At 34.9% G+C, this 21,939-nt stretch overlaps 1 protein-coding gene and 1 long non-coding RNA gene across 3 annotated transcripts; both read right to left on the reverse strand.

Annotated features, from left to right (window-relative positions):
* Nucleotides 1-1,224: 1,224 nt before the first annotated feature.
* LOC110459613 (ras-related protein Rab-10-like) lies at nucleotides 1,225-21,100 on the reverse strand. Of its 2 annotated transcripts, XM_021511960.1 has the most exons (9): nucleotides 21,036-21,070; nucleotides 20,289-20,451; nucleotides 10,157-10,217; nucleotides 9,459-9,519; nucleotides 7,726-7,803; nucleotides 6,549-6,638; nucleotides 5,282-5,347; nucleotides 4,173-4,470; nucleotides 1,225-3,605 (listed from the first exon to the last, which is right to left on the reverse strand). In XM_021511960.1, the coding sequence occupies exons 1-8, from the start codon at nucleotides 21,051-21,053 to the stop codon at nucleotides 4,186-4,188; spliced, it is 822 nt and encodes a 273-aa protein (XP_021367635.1). In that variant the 5' UTR covers nucleotides 21,054-21,070; the 3' UTR covers nucleotides 1,225-3,605; nucleotides 4,173-4,185. The 2 variants fall into 2 exon arrangements, with proteins under 2 accessions (XP_021367635.1, XP_021367636.1); XM_021511961.1 differs by having other exon boundaries at nucleotides 1,225-4,470; nucleotides 20,957-21,100.
* Nucleotides 12,175-13,308, reverse strand: LOC110459614. Its single transcript, XR_002463911.1, has 3 exons — nucleotides 12,988-13,308; nucleotides 12,659-12,828; nucleotides 12,175-12,272 (listed from the first exon to the last, which is right to left on the reverse strand). It is a non-coding gene; the product is annotated as an uncharacterized LOC110459614 (long non-coding RNA).
* Nucleotides 21,101-21,939: the final 839 nt, after the last annotated feature.

The raw sequence follows: 21,939 nt of genomic DNA on the forward strand, positions 1-21,939 counted from the left end.
GCAAACATTCTACATGTACACAAGCTTACATCACATTGAATAGCGTAGCGGGGTTCTACGTACCATTTACAGTGAACCTGTCTAAACTGACGGTCCCCTGAACAATTCAGACCTGCAGCTAAATTACATACATGGTATACTTTGTGAAACCTGACTTTAAGCACATCCTGTAACACTGGCATCTGGCATTGTCTAATTCAGACGTTCAGCTTAATTACATACATTGTATACTTAGTGAAGTCTGATTTTACTGACACCTGACTTTAAAGAAATCCTGTAATATGTAACATGGTCTAATTTTGGCTTTACCAATATACTGTCTTTACTCTTTGTGAGTAATGTCAGTAGAGTCAGGATTCACTCTACATAAAGCTACTAGCATACATGTATTTGTTTGTACAGTCTTTGCGTACTAAAGCTGTGTCATTGAAAAAACCCTCACTATTACGAACAAGAACACTATGGAGTGGATGTGCCACCTGCCCCTGGTAGTGGCCATTTTGATTTTAAGATTTGATTCGAAATTGAATTTGAAAGGGCAATTAATATAACAAGTATGTGTAGAAACGTTTCATGAAAATAGAATAATTGATTCAGAAATGATTGCACGTGAACCATTTGTGTGAACATTGTCGCCAATGCCAATGGAGCGATCCTATATATCTCCCTTACCTTGCAGGCTACTCAGTAAAATGTATTGGACCCTGTGTTTATTGTTTAGAAAGGTTTCACTTTACCTCATTTACCCCTGAAGACATTGGAACTCTTCCAATTCAATGGTTGGAATAATTAATTATGAAATTTCAGGGGTGAATGAGTTAATGTACAAGATATTTCCACCTTTATTACAATAATTATATTTACATTAACAAAATATGAATTTAGATCAACATATTAAACACATCATATACATACAATCCTTAATTAATGCGGTACATTAGAGAAAACATTGATTTCAAAATCCTCTTACTATGGCTGTTTTAAATCCATTGCTGAGGTTTGAAAACATGCACAGGACTATTTCTAACCAATCAAATGTATTATTTGTGTTGTTATTACACACAGACTAGCATAATCTTACATGATAATTGTTCAGCAATCATTGTTCACAGATCTTACGAAATAATTTATCATCATTTTAATGCTTGGTAAAGCAAAAGCGCAAAATATTACTGCTGTTCATTATTTTTTCCCATAAATCTTTAAAGTAGGTGCATTTTTTTTAAAATAAGATAACCACTAATATATATTTGTTATCAGTTTCCCCTAAAATTTAAGTAAAATATGTTCATGAAGTAAACAATATCAAGAACAATATCAAATTGGACTAGTAACACATGTAAATCATTGGTCATCAATTACAAGGAAAAATTAATCAAAGTATAACAATATACATACCATCATAAATTAGACTGTTGCTTTGAGATATACAAAATGCTGTAGTTTGAATATTTAAAACAATTCTTTGTTCCTTTTAAAATCACAAGTAGACATTGCCTTTGGTCCCAATAATTGGAAAATGTGGCTTTAAAAATATTATTTTAATAAGAAATATTTGGGCACTGTACATATCATAAATTTAATAATGTTGTTTTGTACACAAACTTATATGGAAAATATCCAGGAATGATAATATCTACAACTTTTAACATTTAACTTTAATTTATTCCTCAAAAAACAAAACTTGTTAACACACGTAACCAACCTCATAAGCCTAATTACACATCAAGGTAAAATTTGAAATCAGACATTCAAAAAAATATATGCTGATATAGAAATAAAGGTATTTTAACAAAATTTGAAATTGCTGGTGTTTCAATAAAATATTTTTAATAATTTCTATTAAAAAAAAATTAATAATATAATATAACTTAATTCCTTCCTAAGTTATGCTTCACCGTTTGTTCTATTGGGAACTTTTAAAATCAATTTAAATACAAAATACACTATTATATCATATTCTTGCTCATGCAAAAAATACTTGGACTAAAAAATGTAAACTAAATATATCGACAATGAACTCAATTTTTAACAGAAATAATGTAGAGCTTTTAAAATACCTGGTATTCCAACTGAAATTCTCATCACTTAAATACAGCAAACTGGAAAGTTAGCATTAAGTGCCAACAGTGATAGAAGTGGAATGGGATATAAATTTGCTAATATTAAATAAATACACCATCCCACTAGATTTTTTGTGAATGAAGTCATTGCATACATGTAATACATATAATGTGACTACATTTTTGAGTGAATAGATATGTATAAAAAGAATAAAGAAATATGTTTGGATATGCTGAAACTTTTAGAAGTTATGCAAATTAACTTAAACTGAACTTGAAATTCACCTAATTTACAGACTTGTCTCCCTTGCATCATAATTGTACTACCTTAATTATTGGACTTGACTAAACCCTGTATATAATCCTGACTTCAATAGATATTCTGTACACTTTGAATATACTCAGCAATGCTATTTAAGTTGCTTCTAGAATTCCTGTGTGAAATGCTGCCGTTATAATATATTTAGATCTCCACCTGAAATCATTTTCAAAAGTGGGTTGATAATAAAAAATAATTCCTCCTTAATTATTAGAAGTATTAGACACCCTTAGAGATCCTTTTACATTGTTTTGATTGTCAGGATATGCAAAAAGCTATACATAAAACAAAAAATGGTTTTTATTAGAATGGTTCATTTTTGCTCCCCTGCAATTTACATATTTTGAATATTTCCTGAAATTTATGAAATAATACTCAATAAACCACTCTCTGTATTGTTTACATGCATGATAAATAAAACTTTGGCACTTTTACAAACATAAATAATCAAAATCAAAATTCATAAATAATAACTTACATTTGACAAAAACATTACAAAAAACATTATTTTCACTGATAAACCAAAATTACTTCAAAGTCCCTGTGAATGTCCTCGCACAAACTATATTTCACTCATTCAAAGCATGACATTTTCTGCAATCATTTTCACCAACAAAATATCAATCTAAATCCTCCCACACAAAAAGGTAGTTCATCGGTGTTCAATAAAAAATGATCACCTCTGTTAAACTTAAATTGTGATATCACCTTGTGACATTCAAGTGGACACCATGTTGGCTCAGCTCAAGATTTACAAGTAACAAATCTGATGTTTGAACACCAAATACAGCTGTAGGGGAAGTGAATGCATCAGTCCAACATTTCACAGTCACAATTCTGATGTTTCAGGTCTAGACGATAAGGGTAGCCCGCTAGTCTGAGACAAGTGAACTATCCAGCTAGACTAGTGGTCTCATAATGTTTTGGAGTTTTCCTCTTCTCTAACATATGATGTTGATTCTTTTGACTGGAATTGTGATGAGTTTCTTTTTCTTCCAATACTCTGCAATATCTCCTCTGGAGTATTTTTGTAGATTACAAAAACTTACTGACACAATAAGTTATAATGTACAGTTTATATTTGAATCTTCGATTTTGTTTAAGGTCGAGCCAGGTTTGTTGGTGAGGGAAAGCTGAGAGCCTGGTGAAAAACAACTGACCTGCATCCAGTACCTAGTGACTGCCTCACGTAGGCCTTGAACCCGAGATCCAGTGGTGGAGGGCTGTTGGTATCAAAATGTAAGATGCCTTAAGCACATGGCCACCACAGTCCCTGATTAAAAGTATCAACCTCTCATTCTTATACATCAATATATAATAAAATTATATTTTCTCATCTGCGACATTCACACTTTTTAGATAGCCGGTAATTATAGAAGAATTAAATTGACACAAACCAAATCTGCTAGCCCCAGACCACTGGAACTACCCAGGTTAGAATCAACATAGTATGTCTTTCTGATTTTTTGTTTTAACCCTGTTAACATTAAAATCAATCTAATGTACAGTTCTAGGTCGTATGCAGTGGATAGTGCACTTTGCTTACAACAAGACGACTGTGGTTTGATTCCCTGTTTTGATATGAAAAGTTAAAGTGTCACATGTCCAACCACATGAGTTTACTTTGGAAACTCTGGTTTCTTTCTACATTAAAACCACCTGCTCACTACCATTTGGACCATTTGTTTCATATTTGTTGTAAAATAAATTAATAGAATACAATCAACATGGTACATCATTCTGAACTTTGTATAATTCTGCCCCTGTTTTCAGTCAAATAGACCTGGTACCTCAATCTGTATATCACATCACACTACAACAAGTGTTTGAGGTCTGCTGTTTCTCGTCCTGAAGGAGGTTGACCCTGTCTGTATCACCAAGTTGACCTTCATAGCCACTACTGTTATGTCCATTTGTGTGTTGGTAGGCCACTTCTCGGTTCACGGAGGGTTTGTACTTGTTGGCGTTGCCATCAGTAGGCGTCGCTAGACCTCTCTCGTGTACCGTGTCACTGATATTGATGTCGGATAGCCTCAACGTCTTGTTAAGCTCTACCTCTAACACAGATTTACACATGATGTACAGCGCCTGTCAAAAGAAATTTATTCAAGATATCGGAAAGTCAGTTATGGCACAATGTATGACTAAATCACAAACTTATATTTAATGCATTTCTACTAATTTTTCGTATGTATAAATGTTTTGTGGATTAATACCTTAAATATGTTAATTTTGTGAATCATGAATACATTAAACCAGTTCACAACAATATGCTTCATCATATTGTCTATTACACAGCATACAACATCCAACATTCCTGTAATTGCAGATTTGTATGCATTTCTGAAATTGAACCTGTTGTGAAACTTAGCAATGTATATGCAACTGTGTTAAAAAAAATCAAGAATTGGAATTGGCAACAATTAAAACATCACCTGGCTTTCATATACCTGAATAAATATTTATGAAATATTTAAATTTGTGGTTGACTTATGTTAAGTCAGTCTCACCAGTTAGCACATCAATATTATTATCTACCTCCCTTACAGAAGTCATGTGACATTTGTTCAATGTTTATAAATAAAACATTTTATTGTGAAATGTCATTACTCATTAGTGCAGACCCATTCCCAAAAATGTTTACAATGACAAATTTCCAAGAATAATGCATTGTAAGGTGGCTATATGTAACACGGTTTTATGACAAAATCTTCACACAGAATAAGGTGATTCCCCAGTCTACATGGGTTTTCTCCTCGAACTTCTGTTTCTTCTCACCATACAATCAAATGTGCCTTTCAATCTGGACCAACAAGAGTGATTAATGTAAGTGAATAAAACTGTTTTCACAATTGTTGTAAAATAAATAAAGTTTTTATATATAATCACTGCCCTTTACCTGTTCTAGATTCCCTGAAGACTTGGCACTGGTTTCAAAAAACATGAGATTGTTTTCCTCTGCAAACTGAAAAACCAGAAGACAGAAACAGTTTAAGGGTGACTTCTATCACATTATATGACTTGTCAGTTTGACTAGGTGCCATACAAGGACACAGGGAAAGATTAGGACAGTTCTACCTGTTGTTATTGCTACACAGCCTCCAATTGGTAACAAAACTGGCCTAAAAATGTTGATAACGACTGGAAATTATAAGACACACAGAGTATGATCAAATAGTCAAAATATTGTCTGTGTAATCCTGACACTTTCTTTCAGTTTCTACTTTGAATAAAACAAATTCCACTCTAATTCCTAAATAAAAATAAGAATAACAATAATGGATTACAAAAGATAAATTCAATTGCCATGAAAAAATTAAAAAAAAATGCAATCTGTCAGAACATTGTAGTCTGATTTTGTTCATATAAATAATCTGAAAGATTCTGTAGGGAGACTACACAATATTGTCTCTACATGTTGTAATATCAACAAACCTTTTTAAAACAATCTCATTTTGACATTAGGAGCCGGATTAGGGTGGGGTCGTGACGGGGCAGGGGGAATAAACAATTCTAGCTGAGCTGGACTTCATATTTTATGGATTTAAGATGTATTAAAACTTCATTTTAATTTATGGTTACCATTTTCCCTGAAAAATGTTTTATTCTTGTAGATGCATGACAAAGGAGTTTGTCCTAGATTCTTGTTTTTTTCTTCAAGCCTTTGATGAGCATGACACTAAAAAATATCTATAAAATAGAACAATTGAACATTGCTTTTTTATCTTTTTCTTTCCACAGGGGGACTGGTGTACATATGCCTTTTCACTTTTGAACATATTGTGACAATTTCAAAAGACGAAGAAACAAGTATTTCAAAAGACGAAGAAACAAGTATTTCAAAAGACGAAGAAACAAGTATTTCAAAAGATGAAGAAACAAGTATTTCCAAACAACAAGACAACCCACCTTACACAGCATGTTTATCAATGTATATAAAAATTAAAAGTAGATTTGTGATGAAATAGAAGCAGTCATGACAGTTATCTGATTTTGTAACTCCTTTTTCAATGTGGGATTTCTGTGATTTTGGGAAAAAATTATGAAAGTTAAATTGTCTAAAGGAAAAGACCAAACTTTTACAACTAATCCCCCAAAAAACTACTTGTCAATTAATGATTAATACAAGGTAAGATCTGGCGATGCACTGATGGAGCAGCCCTTACCTTAGTCGCCTCTCTCGTTGTAACCATCCGTCTCAAATGTTGGTCACTCTTGTTACCCAGCAGCATTATCTGTACATCTTCATTTGCAAACTAAGTAAAAAATAATATCATATCTTAGACATAATATTTTATAGGACATTAGCTTTTAACACAGAATACAAATTTACTTCCCTCTCCTTACACTTAGATCAGAGGTTCCCTTTACTGACTCCATGCACCCCTCCAACACAGTTGTGTAGAGTTCTTGTTGAACTTGGGATTATCTCCCTTTACAGTCTTAGCATCCCTTGGACCCAATTAAATACTAAATGATAAGTCATGAAGGCTAAATGGACAGGGGATTATCTCCCTTTACTATCATGAGCATCTCTGGGACCCAATTCAGCTTCAACTACTAATATATGAATGTCATATCTATTTTGTTACACCAAAAGTCTTTGTAGCTCAGAAACGGCAGCAAACCTCGATAATGACATCTTGTTTGTTGATAGTCTGCTGTTTACAATCGCTATCGCATCGAAGCTTGATAAAATTGGCTGTTGCCGTCAAACGTTCTTGTGACCATCACGGTGGGGAAACGAATCGGTGAATGCACACTTTTCGCGCATGTGATATTTTTCACTGTCTCATTGCAATATCATCCGCGCCCCTTAAAACCAATGTATTTTTGGAGGGTGACAGAGATTTTTGTTTAATTTTCTCCCAACCAATCAAATAGCTAGAAATTCACTTGAGGTGTAACAATAAGAAAGGAAGGCAAAAAGTAAGAAAATAAAGGGTCTCAAGTTATACTTGAAAATTAACGCAGTATATAGATCAGAATTATCAGGAGATAAATATTCTCTAAGCAAGTAAGTATAAGAAAATCCACTGGGGCCAATAGTTACAACTATGAAGAGTCAGTTAAGGGTATGAAGGACCCCAGTTTTATATATCAGGTCAATCCCTGCTTGGCAATGTTAAACTATACTCTGTGAGAGGAAGGTGGTAAAACAGGTAATATTGGAGGAATTCACCGCTCACTGCTGTGTAATTTCATAAAATGCAATTTACAAATTTGTAACTCTTTAGCAAAATTGCCCTTTTAAAGAGGGCCTATTAAATATACAATGCTGGAATAGGGAATTCTACACAGTACAAATTGATGTGTTATCACAAAACTGTATATTATTTTTACCTGATGGATATATGATAGCCATTTTGGTACCGCATCATAAGACCGTCGATTTGTTATATCATATACTAGAAGGATTCCCTGTAAATAAAAGATATGTCATTAGTATCTCTGCTTTGTACATCAGATATCCAGTACATGATCGGTGGCCTTTTGATAGAATAACTCACCTGGCTATTTTAGAAGTAAATTTAAAATCCACCACATAGTTTCGGAGGATAGCCCGCAGGAACCAATCTCAGTAAAATACAGATTTTCATTATACAAGTATGTCTGAAAGTAGTGTATCATATATGATCCATTATACACTACTCGGACGTAGTTATACAATGAAGATCTGTATTTTAATCAGATTGGTAATGGGTGAAGATGACTCCGAAAAAAAATCAGTTAATAATGAATTTGACTCCTTTTGACCCTGCCTCTCTGTCCAGGAATGGTCAGTCTCATCATACATTAATACCAATGCTACTACTATTGGTGAAACCAGGAGAATAGTTTGGGAAATGACAATCAGAACCTACCAGCAAATAAGATCTAATTTGACTCATTTTCTCACCCCCAACATTGGTCAGCACCGCTGTTTGTATAACTTTGATTTGGTCCCCATGCACAAAGGCAACCTCAAAATTCCTTGGGTTATGCTTACTTATATTTTCTACCCCCCACTCTGTTAGAGAGTGTAACACCTTGAGTTTCGAGGTTGGGGCAAAAGGTGCTACCACCACAATTTGGTTGAAATATGTCTAGCAGTTTGGGAGGAAATGACACAACAAACAAATCACCAACATAACCCTATTTGACCTTTTCCCTCTGTCGGGAAAGGTTAGCCATGTTTTTGTAAACCTTTGGATCCCCATGCCCTATGCATTCTACCATCAAAATGTGGTTGTTTGCTTTGAAGTTGTGGAGGTTGTTTAATATGAACAGCAAATGACAGGTGAATGAACGATGGACCTATGTCAGGCAAACAACGGGAGAAGCACCAAAACATAAGCTCTTTACATTGGCTAATATTACATGTACTATAATTCATTTAAAGAACATAATGACTCACATCAGTACTTCTGTTATTAGAAAGTTGTGTTAATCTTTAAGAGGCTCTTAATTAATATTGTCTTTTCATTTACAGGTTTCATTGTGTCAATCCCTACTGATATATTCATTAATCTCAATATCTGAAAGCATATTTAATTTCAATTGTTAGCAGAGTGGCTGTTACTGTATTATCAGTTTGTCTTATCTGTGCTCGACTGTAAAACTGTTCATCTTACCTGTGCTCATCTGTAAAACTGTTTTCCTTACCTGTGCTCATCTGTAAAACTTTTTGTCTTACCTGTGCTCGTCTGTAAAACTGTTCATCTTACCTGTGCTCATCTGTAAAACTGTTTTCCTTACCTGTGCTCGACTGTAAACTGTTCATCTTACCTGTGCTCATCTGTAAAACTGTTTACCTTACCTGTGCTCATCTGTAAAACTTTTTGTCTTACCTGTGCTCATCTGTAAAACTGTTTGTCTTACCTGCGCTCATCTGTAAAACTGTTTCCCTACCTGTGCTCATCTGTAAAACTTTTTGTCTTACCTGTGCTTGTCTGTAAAACTTTTTGTCTTACCTGTGCTCATCTGTAAAACTGTTTTCCTTACCTGTGCTCGACTGTAAACTGTTCATCTTACCTGTGCTTATCTGTAAAACTGTTTTCCTTACCTATGCTCATCTGTAAAACTGTTTTCCTTACCTGTGCTCGTCTGTAAAACTGTTTTGTGATCGACTCAAATCGTTCCTGTCCAGCCGTGTCCCTGAACGAAAAAATCAAAACAAATCAACATACACAAAGGAACATAGTGCACCTCAAAGAACAACTTCCTGATGGAGGACAATATCTTAGTTGCTATTCTTAAGAAGCTATGAACATTAACTGTCTTAGCTATATCTGTACCATTTTACTTTGATCTGTTCACTTAATCTGTACCATGTGACCTTGACCTGACTGGCTATCTCTGTAAAATGTGACCCTGACCTGACCTGGTCTATGTGTAACATGTGACCCTGACCTGACTGGCTATCTCTGTACCATGTGACCCTGACCTGACCTGGTATATGTGTACTATGCGACCCTGACCTGACCTGGTTTATGTGTACCATGTGACCCTGACCTGACCTGGTATATGTGTACCATGTGACCCTGACCTGACCTGGTATATGTGTACTATGCGACCCTGACCTGACCTGGTTTATGTGTACCATGGGACCCTGACCTGACCTGGTATATGTGTACCATGCGACCCTGACGTGACCTGGTATATGTGTACCATGTGACCCTGACCTGACCTGGTATATGTGTACCATGCGACCCTGACCTGACCTGGTATATGTGTACCATGTGATCCTGACCAGACTGGCTTTCTCTGTACCATGTCCCTGATCTTTACTCACCAGATCTGTGCCTTGACCACCTTGTTATCCACCTCCACTCGCCTCAGTTTAAAGTCCACACCTGTCAAAACACAAGGAAAAACAACATGAGTATCTCCCTTTGATTAATTTGATCGGTTCAATTCTCATATTTTAGTTTTCTTTGCCTTTCTGCTGTATTTTGTTCAAAATGCAAAGTTAATGAAACTTTATGTTTATAAACGTTTCACGTACAATTTAAATATGCCACACTAATCAAAACTTTGCAAATGTGTCTGCCTTGAGTCGAACACCACAACCCAGGTTCTATAACTACCGACCACCACAGGAAGGGCCACAGACACCATTTGTAACAGGAAAGAGAGAAGTGTGCTTCCACTAGGGATCAAATCCGTGATCCTCAACTTCCTAGTCGGATGCTCTACCACTGAGCTAAAGTGTAAGTCCATCTAGCGTGAAGCTAGAAGTTGACTGTAATCTTATGTACAATTTAAATCTGACACACATCGTATCATTGTTGTGTTGTCAATATAAACACTGTAATATCCTGAAACTTTCATCATTTTAAACTTTAATTTGCATTCATGCTTCCAAGATAAAAGAGATAAGTTACTGCACATGTACTAGCCTCGTCTGTCAATACACCTATAATATAATGATTATACTAGAAGTGTATTGACAGACGAGGCTAGTACCTGTGGTTACTGCAAGTTAAAAAGACTTTATAATAAAAAATTATCATAAACAATACTTACTCTAAATTTTGATTGCATAATTTTATTGAATTCTATCCATAAAATTGAAGATTAAATTCAATTCAATTCCTACAATTTTTTTAAAGTTCTACACTTACAAGTTTGACATTTTATCAATCTGACTCGTGTCAAAATTCTGAATTTAATTAAATTACTAAATTAATACTTAAATTATCAAGGGATCTATCTAAAATCAAATGATTAAATGTTGTCTAGGTATGAATTAACAGGAAAGTGATAGAAACCATCTGTTATTCTAGATGAATTATTTAAACAGTTTAATAATTAATTAATTTACAATATGCTTTTAAGAGTTATTTTGATAGGTGTTTAATTTAGCGATGGTGATTAAAAGATAAATACCTTATAACAAACAAATAAATGTTTGTTTGATATTATATACCTGATACTGTGATCCTACCACAGGTAAACACAGGTACATATATATGTACGCCGCAGGTGAAATCAGCTCACCTCTAAACTCACCTTTACATTAATCAATCCGCATAAAAGAGAAAGATGCCATTGTTATAAAGTTTCTGCATCATTTATCATCACCGAATTAGATTTCGGTGAACCTGTGATCCCTCAGTACACAATATATCCTTTATGTTAATACCTACAGAGCTATGTGTACATAGACTAGGATACACACTCTCTAGCTGGTATGCGTGATGTTCATGTACAGATTTTCATCAATACCCGACAAAAGTTACCCAATTCACGTTGAAGCAGAAAATTGCTGAAAACAGGAATAAATAGGCAACCACACATGAGACAAATTCATAGAAATGAAGTTGAGGATTAAGTGTACAAATGTTTATGAGTACTATTATACTTATAGGTATTTGATCTATAAATACAGATCTAAATTTATTCAAATAACACTGTATTTCCACCCTTGAATCCAGAATCAATCTGACGAGGTAAAGTATATTCAAAAGAGGAATACTCAGTTCATCTACCTTAAGATCGTCATTCCACCTTCACTTTACAATATACAATCCACCTTCACTTTACCATAGCCAAACCACCTTCACTTTACCATCGTCAATCCACCTTCACTTTACCATAGTCCAGCCACCTTCACTTTACCAGGCAATCCACCTTCACTTTACCATAGTCAAACCACCTTCACTTTACCATAGCCAATCCACCTTCACTTTACCATTGTCAATTCACCTTCACTTTACCATAGCCAAACCACCTTCACTTTACCATAGCCAAACCCCCTTCACTTTACCATAGTCCATCCACCTTCATTTTACCAAAGTCCATCCACCTTCACTTTACCATAGCCAATCCACTTTCACTTTACCATAGCCAATCCACCTTCACTTTATCATTGTCAATCCACCTTCACTTTACCATAGTCCATCCACCTTCCCCAGTCAATCCACCTTCACTTTACCATAGCCAACCCACCTTCACTTTACCATAGCCAATCCACCTTCACTTTACCATAGCCAAATCACCTTCACTTTACCATAGTCCATCCACCTTCACCAGTCAATCCACCTTCACTTTACCATAGCCAACCCACCTTCACTTTACCATAGCCAATCCACCTTCACTTTACCATAGCCAAATCACCTTCACTTTACCATAGTCCATCCACCTTCACTTTACCATAGCCAATTCACTTTCACTTTACCATAGCCAATCCACCTTCACTTTACCATAGTCCATCCACCTTCATTTTACCAAAGTCCATCCACCTTCACTTTACCATAGCCAATCCACCTTCACTTTACCATAGCCAATCCACCTTCACTTTACCATAGCCAATCCACCTTCACCATAGCCAATCCACCTTCACTTTACCATTGTCAATTCACCTTCACTTTATCATAGTCCATCCACCTTCACTTTACCATAGCCAATCCACCTTCACTTTACTATAGCCAATCCACCTTCACTTTACCATAGTCCATCCACCTTCACCAGTCCATCCACCTTCACTTTACCATAGCCAAATCACCTTCACATCGTCAATCCACCTCCACCTTCACTTTACCAGGCAATCCACCTTCACTTTACCATAGTCCATCCACCATCACTTTACCATAGTCCATCCACCTTCACCAGTCCATCCACCTTCACTTTACCATAGCCAATCCACCTTCACTTTACTATAGCCAATCCACCTTCACTTTACCATAGCCAATCCACCTTCACTTTACCAAAGCCAAATCACCTTCACTTTACCATAGTCCATCCACCTTCACTTTACCAGTCAATCACCTTCACTTTACCATAGCCAATCCACCTTCACTTTACTATAGCCAATCCACCTTCACTTTACCATAGCCAATCCACCTTCACTTTACCATAGCCAAATCACCTTCACTTTACCATAGTCCATCCACCTTCACTTTACCAGTCAATCCACCTTCACTTTACCAGTCAATCCACCTTCACTTTACCATAGCCAAATCACCTTCACTTTACCATCGTCAATCCACCTTCTCTTTACCAGTCAATCCACCTTCACTGTACCATCGTCAATCCACCTTCTCTTTACCAGTCAATCACCTTCACTTTCCCATAGTCCATCCCCCTTCCCTTTACCAGTCAATCCACCTTCACTGTACCATCGTCAATCCACCTTCACTGTACCATCGTCAATCCACCTTCTCTTTACCATAGCCAAATCGCCTTCACTTTACCATCGTCAATCCACCTTCACTGTACCATCGTCAATCCACCTTCACTGTACCATCGTCAATCCACCTTCTCTTTACCATAGCCAAATCGCCTTCACTTTACCAGCCAATCCACCTTCACTTTAACATTGTCCATCCACCTTCACTTTCCCATAGCCAAATCACCTTCACTTGACCAGAGTCCATCCACCTTCACCAGTCCATCCACCTGCACTTTACCATTGTCAATTCACCTTCACTTTATCATAGTCCATCCACCTTCACTTTGCCAGTCAATCCACCTTCACTCTACCATAGCCAACCCACCTTTACTTTACCATAGTTCATCAACCTTCACTTTACCATAGTCCATCCACCTTCACTTTACCATAGCCAATCAACCTTCACTTTACCAGCCAATCCACCTTCACTTTACCATAGCCAATCCACCTTCACTTTACCATCGTCAAACCACCTTCACTTTACCATAGCCAATCCACCTTTACTTTACCATAGTTCATCAACCTTCACTTTACAATATACAATCCACCTTCACTTCAGCGAATTACAGTCTTTATTGTTATTGCATTGTACCTGTATATTACAAAGTTCTACGAGATACTTTGTCACTGGAAAAAAGGTACGCCAAAGGTTGATCCAGGCAATGGAAATGGTGAGATTATTCCCCAAACCTTGCAAAGGGGTGAGGGAACTGGAGGTCGGCACTGCTAACAAATGCTAAACAATTAAATGTCATCACAGTGCTATAATTGTATGTTTACTCGAATCATGAAAAATTCATGGAATCAATATTCCAGATATAAATGCAAACCTAGATATCTGATAGGAATTTATTATAGAAACCTGGACAAAGTCCAATTAGTTGACCAGACAAGAATTCTGCTTCAGAATAATTTTATCATAGAGGGAAATATAAATAAAGCTTAATTCAATATTTGTGCAAGATTACAAAACCGAAGCTGGATGTACATTTTTGTATACACATCATATCATTCTGTACAAGTTAACACTGCTCCCCTGGACCGAGACACAGATATTGATTTCAATTAAGACTTCCTGTGATGGTACTACACCTAGTAATAATATCTAATGTTACAGAATAGCACCCTAAAATCTTCTTGTATCTTGTACCCTTTATCATGTGCTTCTCTGTATGCATGCAATTGTATGATAAATATATACACTGCTTTTTTATACATATATATATGTCATTGAATATTTGTAATTTTCAGCAAAATTCATTTAAACCACAACAATTTATAAAAGGGATGAGTATACATTTACTGTTTATTATATTCATTGTAGCCTATCCCGACTCCAGTTTCAATTTTCATGATATCTGATACATTCATGAACGGTTTAATTTTCTCCTAAGCCCATTTAAATCCCCACATTCCTTTATAGTACTTATCCCTAAATCTACACAGATAGATGATAAATTTCAGATTCATAGATTTTACAACCAGAGGGCAGACAAGTAGTTCTAATTACTTCAGCAGTACGAAATCATACTTTATTAGTTTAATTACAATCAAATTTTAATTGGACATACTTTTCAAACAAATAATTTGAGGACATACGTTTTTACTTTCAGTGATAGAGGACTTTGCTATCCTGGGACAATAAAATGAAGTAGATGTGTTAAAAACTAATCCAATATTGCATTCACAACTTCAGATATTGAGAAGCTAATAAAGGATAAAGTTTTTGTTAAACCCTTTCACCCCTATTTAACTCTACCAAATTGCATTGATCTGGATGAGTCTATTTTGGTCTATAGTGGTGCTAGGGTTAAGACCTTTTCAAAAGAAAATTCCATAAAAATTGCGTTTTACAGAATTGCAGTTGTTTGAAATTTGAATATATATGAAAATAGAATTAATCAAAAAGAAAAATAGAAAACTACAGAGGTCAAACTGTACTGGACCTTTACATTACAAAGCCAGTGCACTTTATTAATATTGCCATACAGTCAAAACAACTTTGAATTGAATGGTGATTGTAATGGATTCAGTGGTACCCTTTTCCTTAATGGAAATAATACAGATTAAAATAATAAATTCAATATTAAATTTCTTAATGGAAACAACACAGACTAAAATAATAGATTCAATATTAAATTTCTTAATGGAAACAATACAGATTAAAACAATAAATTCAATATTAAATTCCTATGATTTCTGCTGATGACAGTCAGCTCGTCAATTTCTTTTTCGTTTTATTTTTCTAGAAATTGTAGTAAAAGTCCCGAAAACTCCTTATTATTTCAAGAATTTCTTCTTAATTTAAAAAAAAAAAAAAAATATGAAGGGAATTCCTTACTTTTCTAGAGAACACTAAATCTTTCATCAATATATTTCTTTTCAAGACACTGACTATTCTGTTAGGAATATATCTGGCCCCTTATATAATTAGCACAGACATACATGCACAGTAATTGTCCATACTTAATATGATTTCCATGGACTTTATTATATTGTATTGTATTTATGATATCTTCTGTAAAGTTTGAATGAGCATGAACCATTCTTCAAAGGAAACATTACACCTCAGGAAGACAGGAAATTGTACTTAGGACATCAAACACTCCTCTCTAATCTGTTATACAATCAGTCAGACAGTCATCCTGAATCTTTTTATACAGACAACTGTACTTCTTTGACCTGGGTAATCAAAAGTTAAATTTAATAAAATATTAGGAACAGTGCATGCACAGTACATGGGTACAGGACTATGTTTATAGACTAAACCTGTCTTATCCTAACCCTGAGTATTCCAACATCTCTATACACAGTACATAGATACAGGACTATGTTTATAGACTGAAACCTGTCTAATCTGAACCCTGAGTATTCCAACATCTCTATACACAGGTACATGGGTACAGGACTATGTTTACAGACTGAAACCTGTCTAATCTGAACCCTGAGTATTCCAACAGCGTGATCCCTGACAGTTACATACAGATCTAGCTATTGGTACTTTACACAAAGTAATGCTATATACAGGTACATGGGTACAGGACTATGTTTACAGACTGAAACCTGTCTAATCTGAACCCTGAGTATTCCAACATCTCTATACACAGTACATGGGTACAGAAGTACACTTAAGGAGTCCTGAGCCACTGCCATAAAAGGTAACCATGCATTAGAAACAGATTTTTTCTGGAATGACTATAGCTTTGATAAATCATTTCTTAAAAGAAAATCCCTGGACTTCAAATTGATTTATATATTACACTGTTGCTCTAACCAATGGAGCTAAGTCTCTTGACCAAAATGCACTATGGTTATCATAAAACAAATATAAAGGGGAGGTTACTCTATATATATATATGAAAACAGAAATGCAATTCTCCATGTCTTGCCTGCAGTTGTACAGAGGTCCTTAACTCATTCATCCCTGAAGACACATTTGAACTCCTCCAATTCAAAGGTTGGAATAGTTCATTACAAAATTTCAGGGGTGAATGAGTTAGTTAATAAGACTTGAAAATTGTCTCATCTGACCCCTGAGTATACCAACAACTATATGCATAAATCAAAACATACGATAATCACTCCCTTTTAAAAGACATTTTCCTGGAATCTGTGTAACTAGCATTACTTTGTGTAAAGTACCAATAGCTAGATCTGTATGTAACTGTCAGGGATCACGTTGTTTAAAGTGCCTCCAATCAAAAGGCCTAGAAGTAGTACAACCCAGGACTACACAGTCAAGTGTTCAGCCGAATTTCCCTCTTGTCAAGTCAGTGACAAGCAATTAGATGATTAAACATAATGACAGCATCTTCAGTAAGACACGGAGATATAAATTATCTTTAAAGGTTGTCAAAGATGTATCGTAAGTTAACACACAGATATATCATTAAAGGTTGCCAATGATGTGCTTCAGTTATATCACAGCTTCCTAGAATTATAAATTATCACATTTTTACATTTGAAAATAGGAAATGTTGGGCATTTATAGGAATATTACTACAGTATAATCGAAACAAGTCATCAAATAGGCAATTGGAATATATAATTTACCAGGTACTTATTATAATACTGATCTTAACATTTCTGACTTTGAAATGATCCATCCTTATAAACATAAATGAGTAGTGATACGGTACATCTATAACAATGAAATAATTCATATGCATTTCATTCACAGCAATTTTACAAGTATTTACCGTATCAACAACTAAGGCTATTTAACAGATGTGCCTGTGTGTTATGTGTATTTTGTTGAACTGTAAACTTAGGAAACAAAGTGATAAACAGCATACTGATATCGTGTGTACACATTTATAAATAAACTGTATTATCTACATCACAGTTAACATATGTACTGTAAATTTATATTTTGATACCATTATAGTTGGTACATGTACCCCTGAACATTATTTTTGGCACGAATTCAAAATGTTTTTTTTATTTTACAGCTTTGATCACTGAGAGAGATAAACCCCGAGTACATGTACTGTTTATATAGACCATGTACCTACTAACATGTGAAGGTCATAGGTCTAATTACTCTGAACTTTGCTGATGGTAACAATTTTTTCCTGCGATGATTTCTGCATACCTACACATTATCTCTGTCTCAAAGTAGAGAGATGGGCTTATTACAGGACAATGAAAAAGGTTTTGTTGACATTTTACTTATCTTTAATGTACATAGTGAGCTTATTACCAGACATTAGGCTAATTGCAGGACAAATACAATATGATAATCACAACATTTCAACAGAATGTTTTCTGTAGCATTTTGGCACAATTAGCAAAGGATTTGGACATTTTTTTCTTTTTTATATAAACAAATTTTTCTAACTGAAATTGCAATGCATGGCTGCCTCATACAGAATGTTGGTATTAATCAGGAATTTCTACAGTATGTGTGAAATGCATATTACTGAAATAATGTGTTGTAGTGGTGTCCATTTCAGTCACCTGTTCGCTACAAACTTTATTATTGAGCAGAGACATCAATTGGTAATTTACTTTAAAACGACCAGTGACATTTGTAACATTTTAATCTATAATAGTAACACACTTCTAAACTTTCTTACCTTTCATTATTTTGAAACATTTAAAGATAAAGTTATATTATCTAAATCCTACTTCTATATAACTGTAAATCAATTACAGCTGTGTTAAACACCTACCAAATATGACTCCCCTCCCCCTATACATAACAGAATTTTAAACACAAAGATATATTTGTGTCATTTTAAACATGAATCCAATATCATTTTTGTGAATTCCCTAGGCTCTAAACATATAGAGTAACTTTTAGTTGGTGGTGATAGTTGATACACACAGACCTAGCTAGTACAGTCAGTACCTATCAGATAAAATCATTAATACTGGTACCTGGCGATCTTTAGTACAGACCCAGTGTCAACTCTATCGGTTGATATTGATCTTGTGTTTCTTTTTAATGATATATTAGACAGTAAATTGTACATGCTGTATTTATTGGGACTTAAAATTCCTTAATCACTACGCATGTACTGGCCAGTAGTTACTGCAGTAATCAGAATGGTGTAAGACTGGACACAACTTACTCTAATTGAGTCAGGGAGGCCCATTTCCCTGTGCCTGCAGCTAGGATCTTTGTATAATACAGGTCACTGTAACAGGCATTCATGGCCAATGAACTAGAGGTCAGACACTAGTCCCAGGTGAGGTGGCTAATGAACCACAGGTATATATTCAGCAGACATACTGATAAGATGTCTGTGATTAATCTGTCAAAACCACAGGATTATCAGTAAAGTGTTCTACTCAGCAAATCTTACATCCCTGTCTTTTATTGTAAAGAGTTTAAGTAACAACATTAATTTATTTTAAACATCTGCTCAAAAATATTTCAAAAAGCATTGTATTTGTTAGCTTGAACCTATTATTGCATAAATCTGAAATATATTTCAGAATATCATTGATTTTTTTTATACTGTTTTACAGTGCTCTTGTCAGTTCTCAAAACAAAGCATGCAATTATTCCTTAATAAGCTGAAAACAAATTAACATTTCATGGGAAAATATTTTCAAGCTTGTGTTAAGCTAACCAGCCTCTGTGAAATGTGATAAACGTGGTATATTGTTCAATTTTTGTTGCGAGACACAACAACAAATGTTTTGTTTTGTCTGCTTACACTAGTACTTGTCTGAATGACTGGTGGGACTACTAGCTAGCTACACAGTGACCACACCTGAAATTGTTTGACCCAACAATGACATGTCAACCTATCTTCTAAAATGCTTGAAGCACAATTCTTAAATTGATGGTTCAGGCTATAGGTTGAAGTATTAATAGATAGGGTCAGTGTGTGTCCTGGTCTGATAAACAAAACTCATTCTTACAAAATAGGTCAGACTGTCACTGTTTTTTCAAAGCTTCGATACTGCTATAATGTCAATTAGTGATGTACATTAATCTTTCAACAGATTTATATTTTCTCTCACTGTTAACAATTTAATTTATAGGTTTTAAATCATACGTAGAAACATTACACATTATTTTATACTACAATAATTATCTTCTACACTGTTATCAAGCAATCCTACTGCATTAAATTAATTCTTACATTTACAATATCAATATTCTACAGCACAGAATTGATTCCGTTTATAATTAAACCTTCAGACGCCCTTCTTCACTGTCAATTTTGTTATTGTTATCTAAGAAAGCCTGGGCTGTTATTAAAATCAATATAGTAACTTTTGATGAATTACTTACCAATAGTAGTGATATGTGTATCCATGAATTCATTGTTGGCGTACCGACACAGGAGACAGGTTTTGCCAACACCCGTCTCTCCGACCAACAACAACCTCTGAAGCAAGTCATACCGCTTTGACATGGAGCGACTCACTCCTCTTCCTTCCATTCTCTTCCGACACTATTTTTAATCAAATCAGAATTTTGAACATTCCCTGTAAATTGTTATAAGTAAAATAGTTTATGATAATAAACTAGTAGGAAAATGATTTACATTGTTCACATTTTGCCAGTTTCCTTTCCTCAGAAAGTCTTACATCTCTGTTTAAATCACACTGATAAAATAAATCCCAATATTACCGAAATGTTTTGATTTTCTGACAATGGAGCCGTCCCAATCAGCTGTCGGTCTTTTCAATCTAATCCTTTGTTGAATAATCCCATCCTTAGTCTCAGTGCTGTCAGTGTTATCCGTTTAAATAATACTCGTTCTACCATACACGGCTCGAGTTTGAATTGAAATTAACACAGCAGTAGCTGTCTACAGCATAATTGTAAATAAACGGCCCCGGTAGTCTTCAATAGGCCTACATTACAGTCAGGTGACGGTAATATTGTGATCACCATTCAAGGTTGACAGACGACACCCTCGCGAACGACTTCAGCTCAGTACATTGTGTACTTACGTGTACAAGAAGGGAAGTATCATTTGGCCGAGATAAACATCCCCGCTAGTCATGCTTTACCGACAGTACAGACACTTACACAAATTCCACACGTCATGCCCCGTTACCTTCCCCTTACTACAAAGTCCGGAAGTTTATAAGCGACTGACAAGGGAGACAATTATAGTTTCGGTTTGACGATAAACGAGTTACTGCATCCAGGTAGATTTCAGTGAGTAAAAAATACTACTTTTTGATAAATCATCATAAATTTTCAAAGACATCTTTTCACGCCAGAAGTAGATTATTACTCCTCACCGTTAAATATTTATCAGACTTAAACACGATGGACTTGCTGATAGTATCCTAGGAACAGCCTTGCTCAAGTCATTTTTTTTTAGAGTGACCATACTATAATCAAAGCACCTGACATCATTATGATTCTACGAGTAATCTGGATATCATTGTCTTTATCATCTAAAGTAAAGACAATATGATATAAAAGTAGACATATAATAGATTTAGGCTAGGTTGTATAACATGTCAGTCTCCTTAAGAACATATAGTTAAATTTCATATAAATCTTTCATATTAAAACTAACTTGCAGTCATCCTACTCACATATTTCAATGTAAATTTTAGACAATGAAAGGGTTTTCTTAGAATACAGGAGAAACACATCTGAGCTGGACGCTGTTTGTTTACATGATGATCGGGGGAAATATGTTTTATAGTTTGCTCATTATTGTGAGGACATATTTTCTGTCTTAGTCATCTTTCCTTTCTAAGTTTACATTTGACAATGATGCAACAAACATGAGCCATTCTGATGTAATTATTTCCTTTGTCAACGTAAACACCTGTCATTTTGTTTGATGCTGTGCATGCAAAGCAACAGGAGTTAAGTGCAAGATTGGCATTGGATAGAACATGAGTTTGACTCATATTTTTTTAATTTAATTTTTAAATATTCGATATTACAAACAACTATAATTCTGTAAGAT

This window comes from Mizuhopecten yessoensis, unplaced genomic scaffold (genome assembly GCF_002113885.1).
Source record: "Mizuhopecten yessoensis strain PY_sf001 unplaced genomic scaffold, ASM211388v2 scaffold10135, whole genome shotgun sequence".
Classification (NCBI taxonomy): domain Eukaryota; kingdom Metazoa; phylum Mollusca; class Bivalvia; order Pectinida; family Pectinidae; genus Mizuhopecten; species Mizuhopecten yessoensis.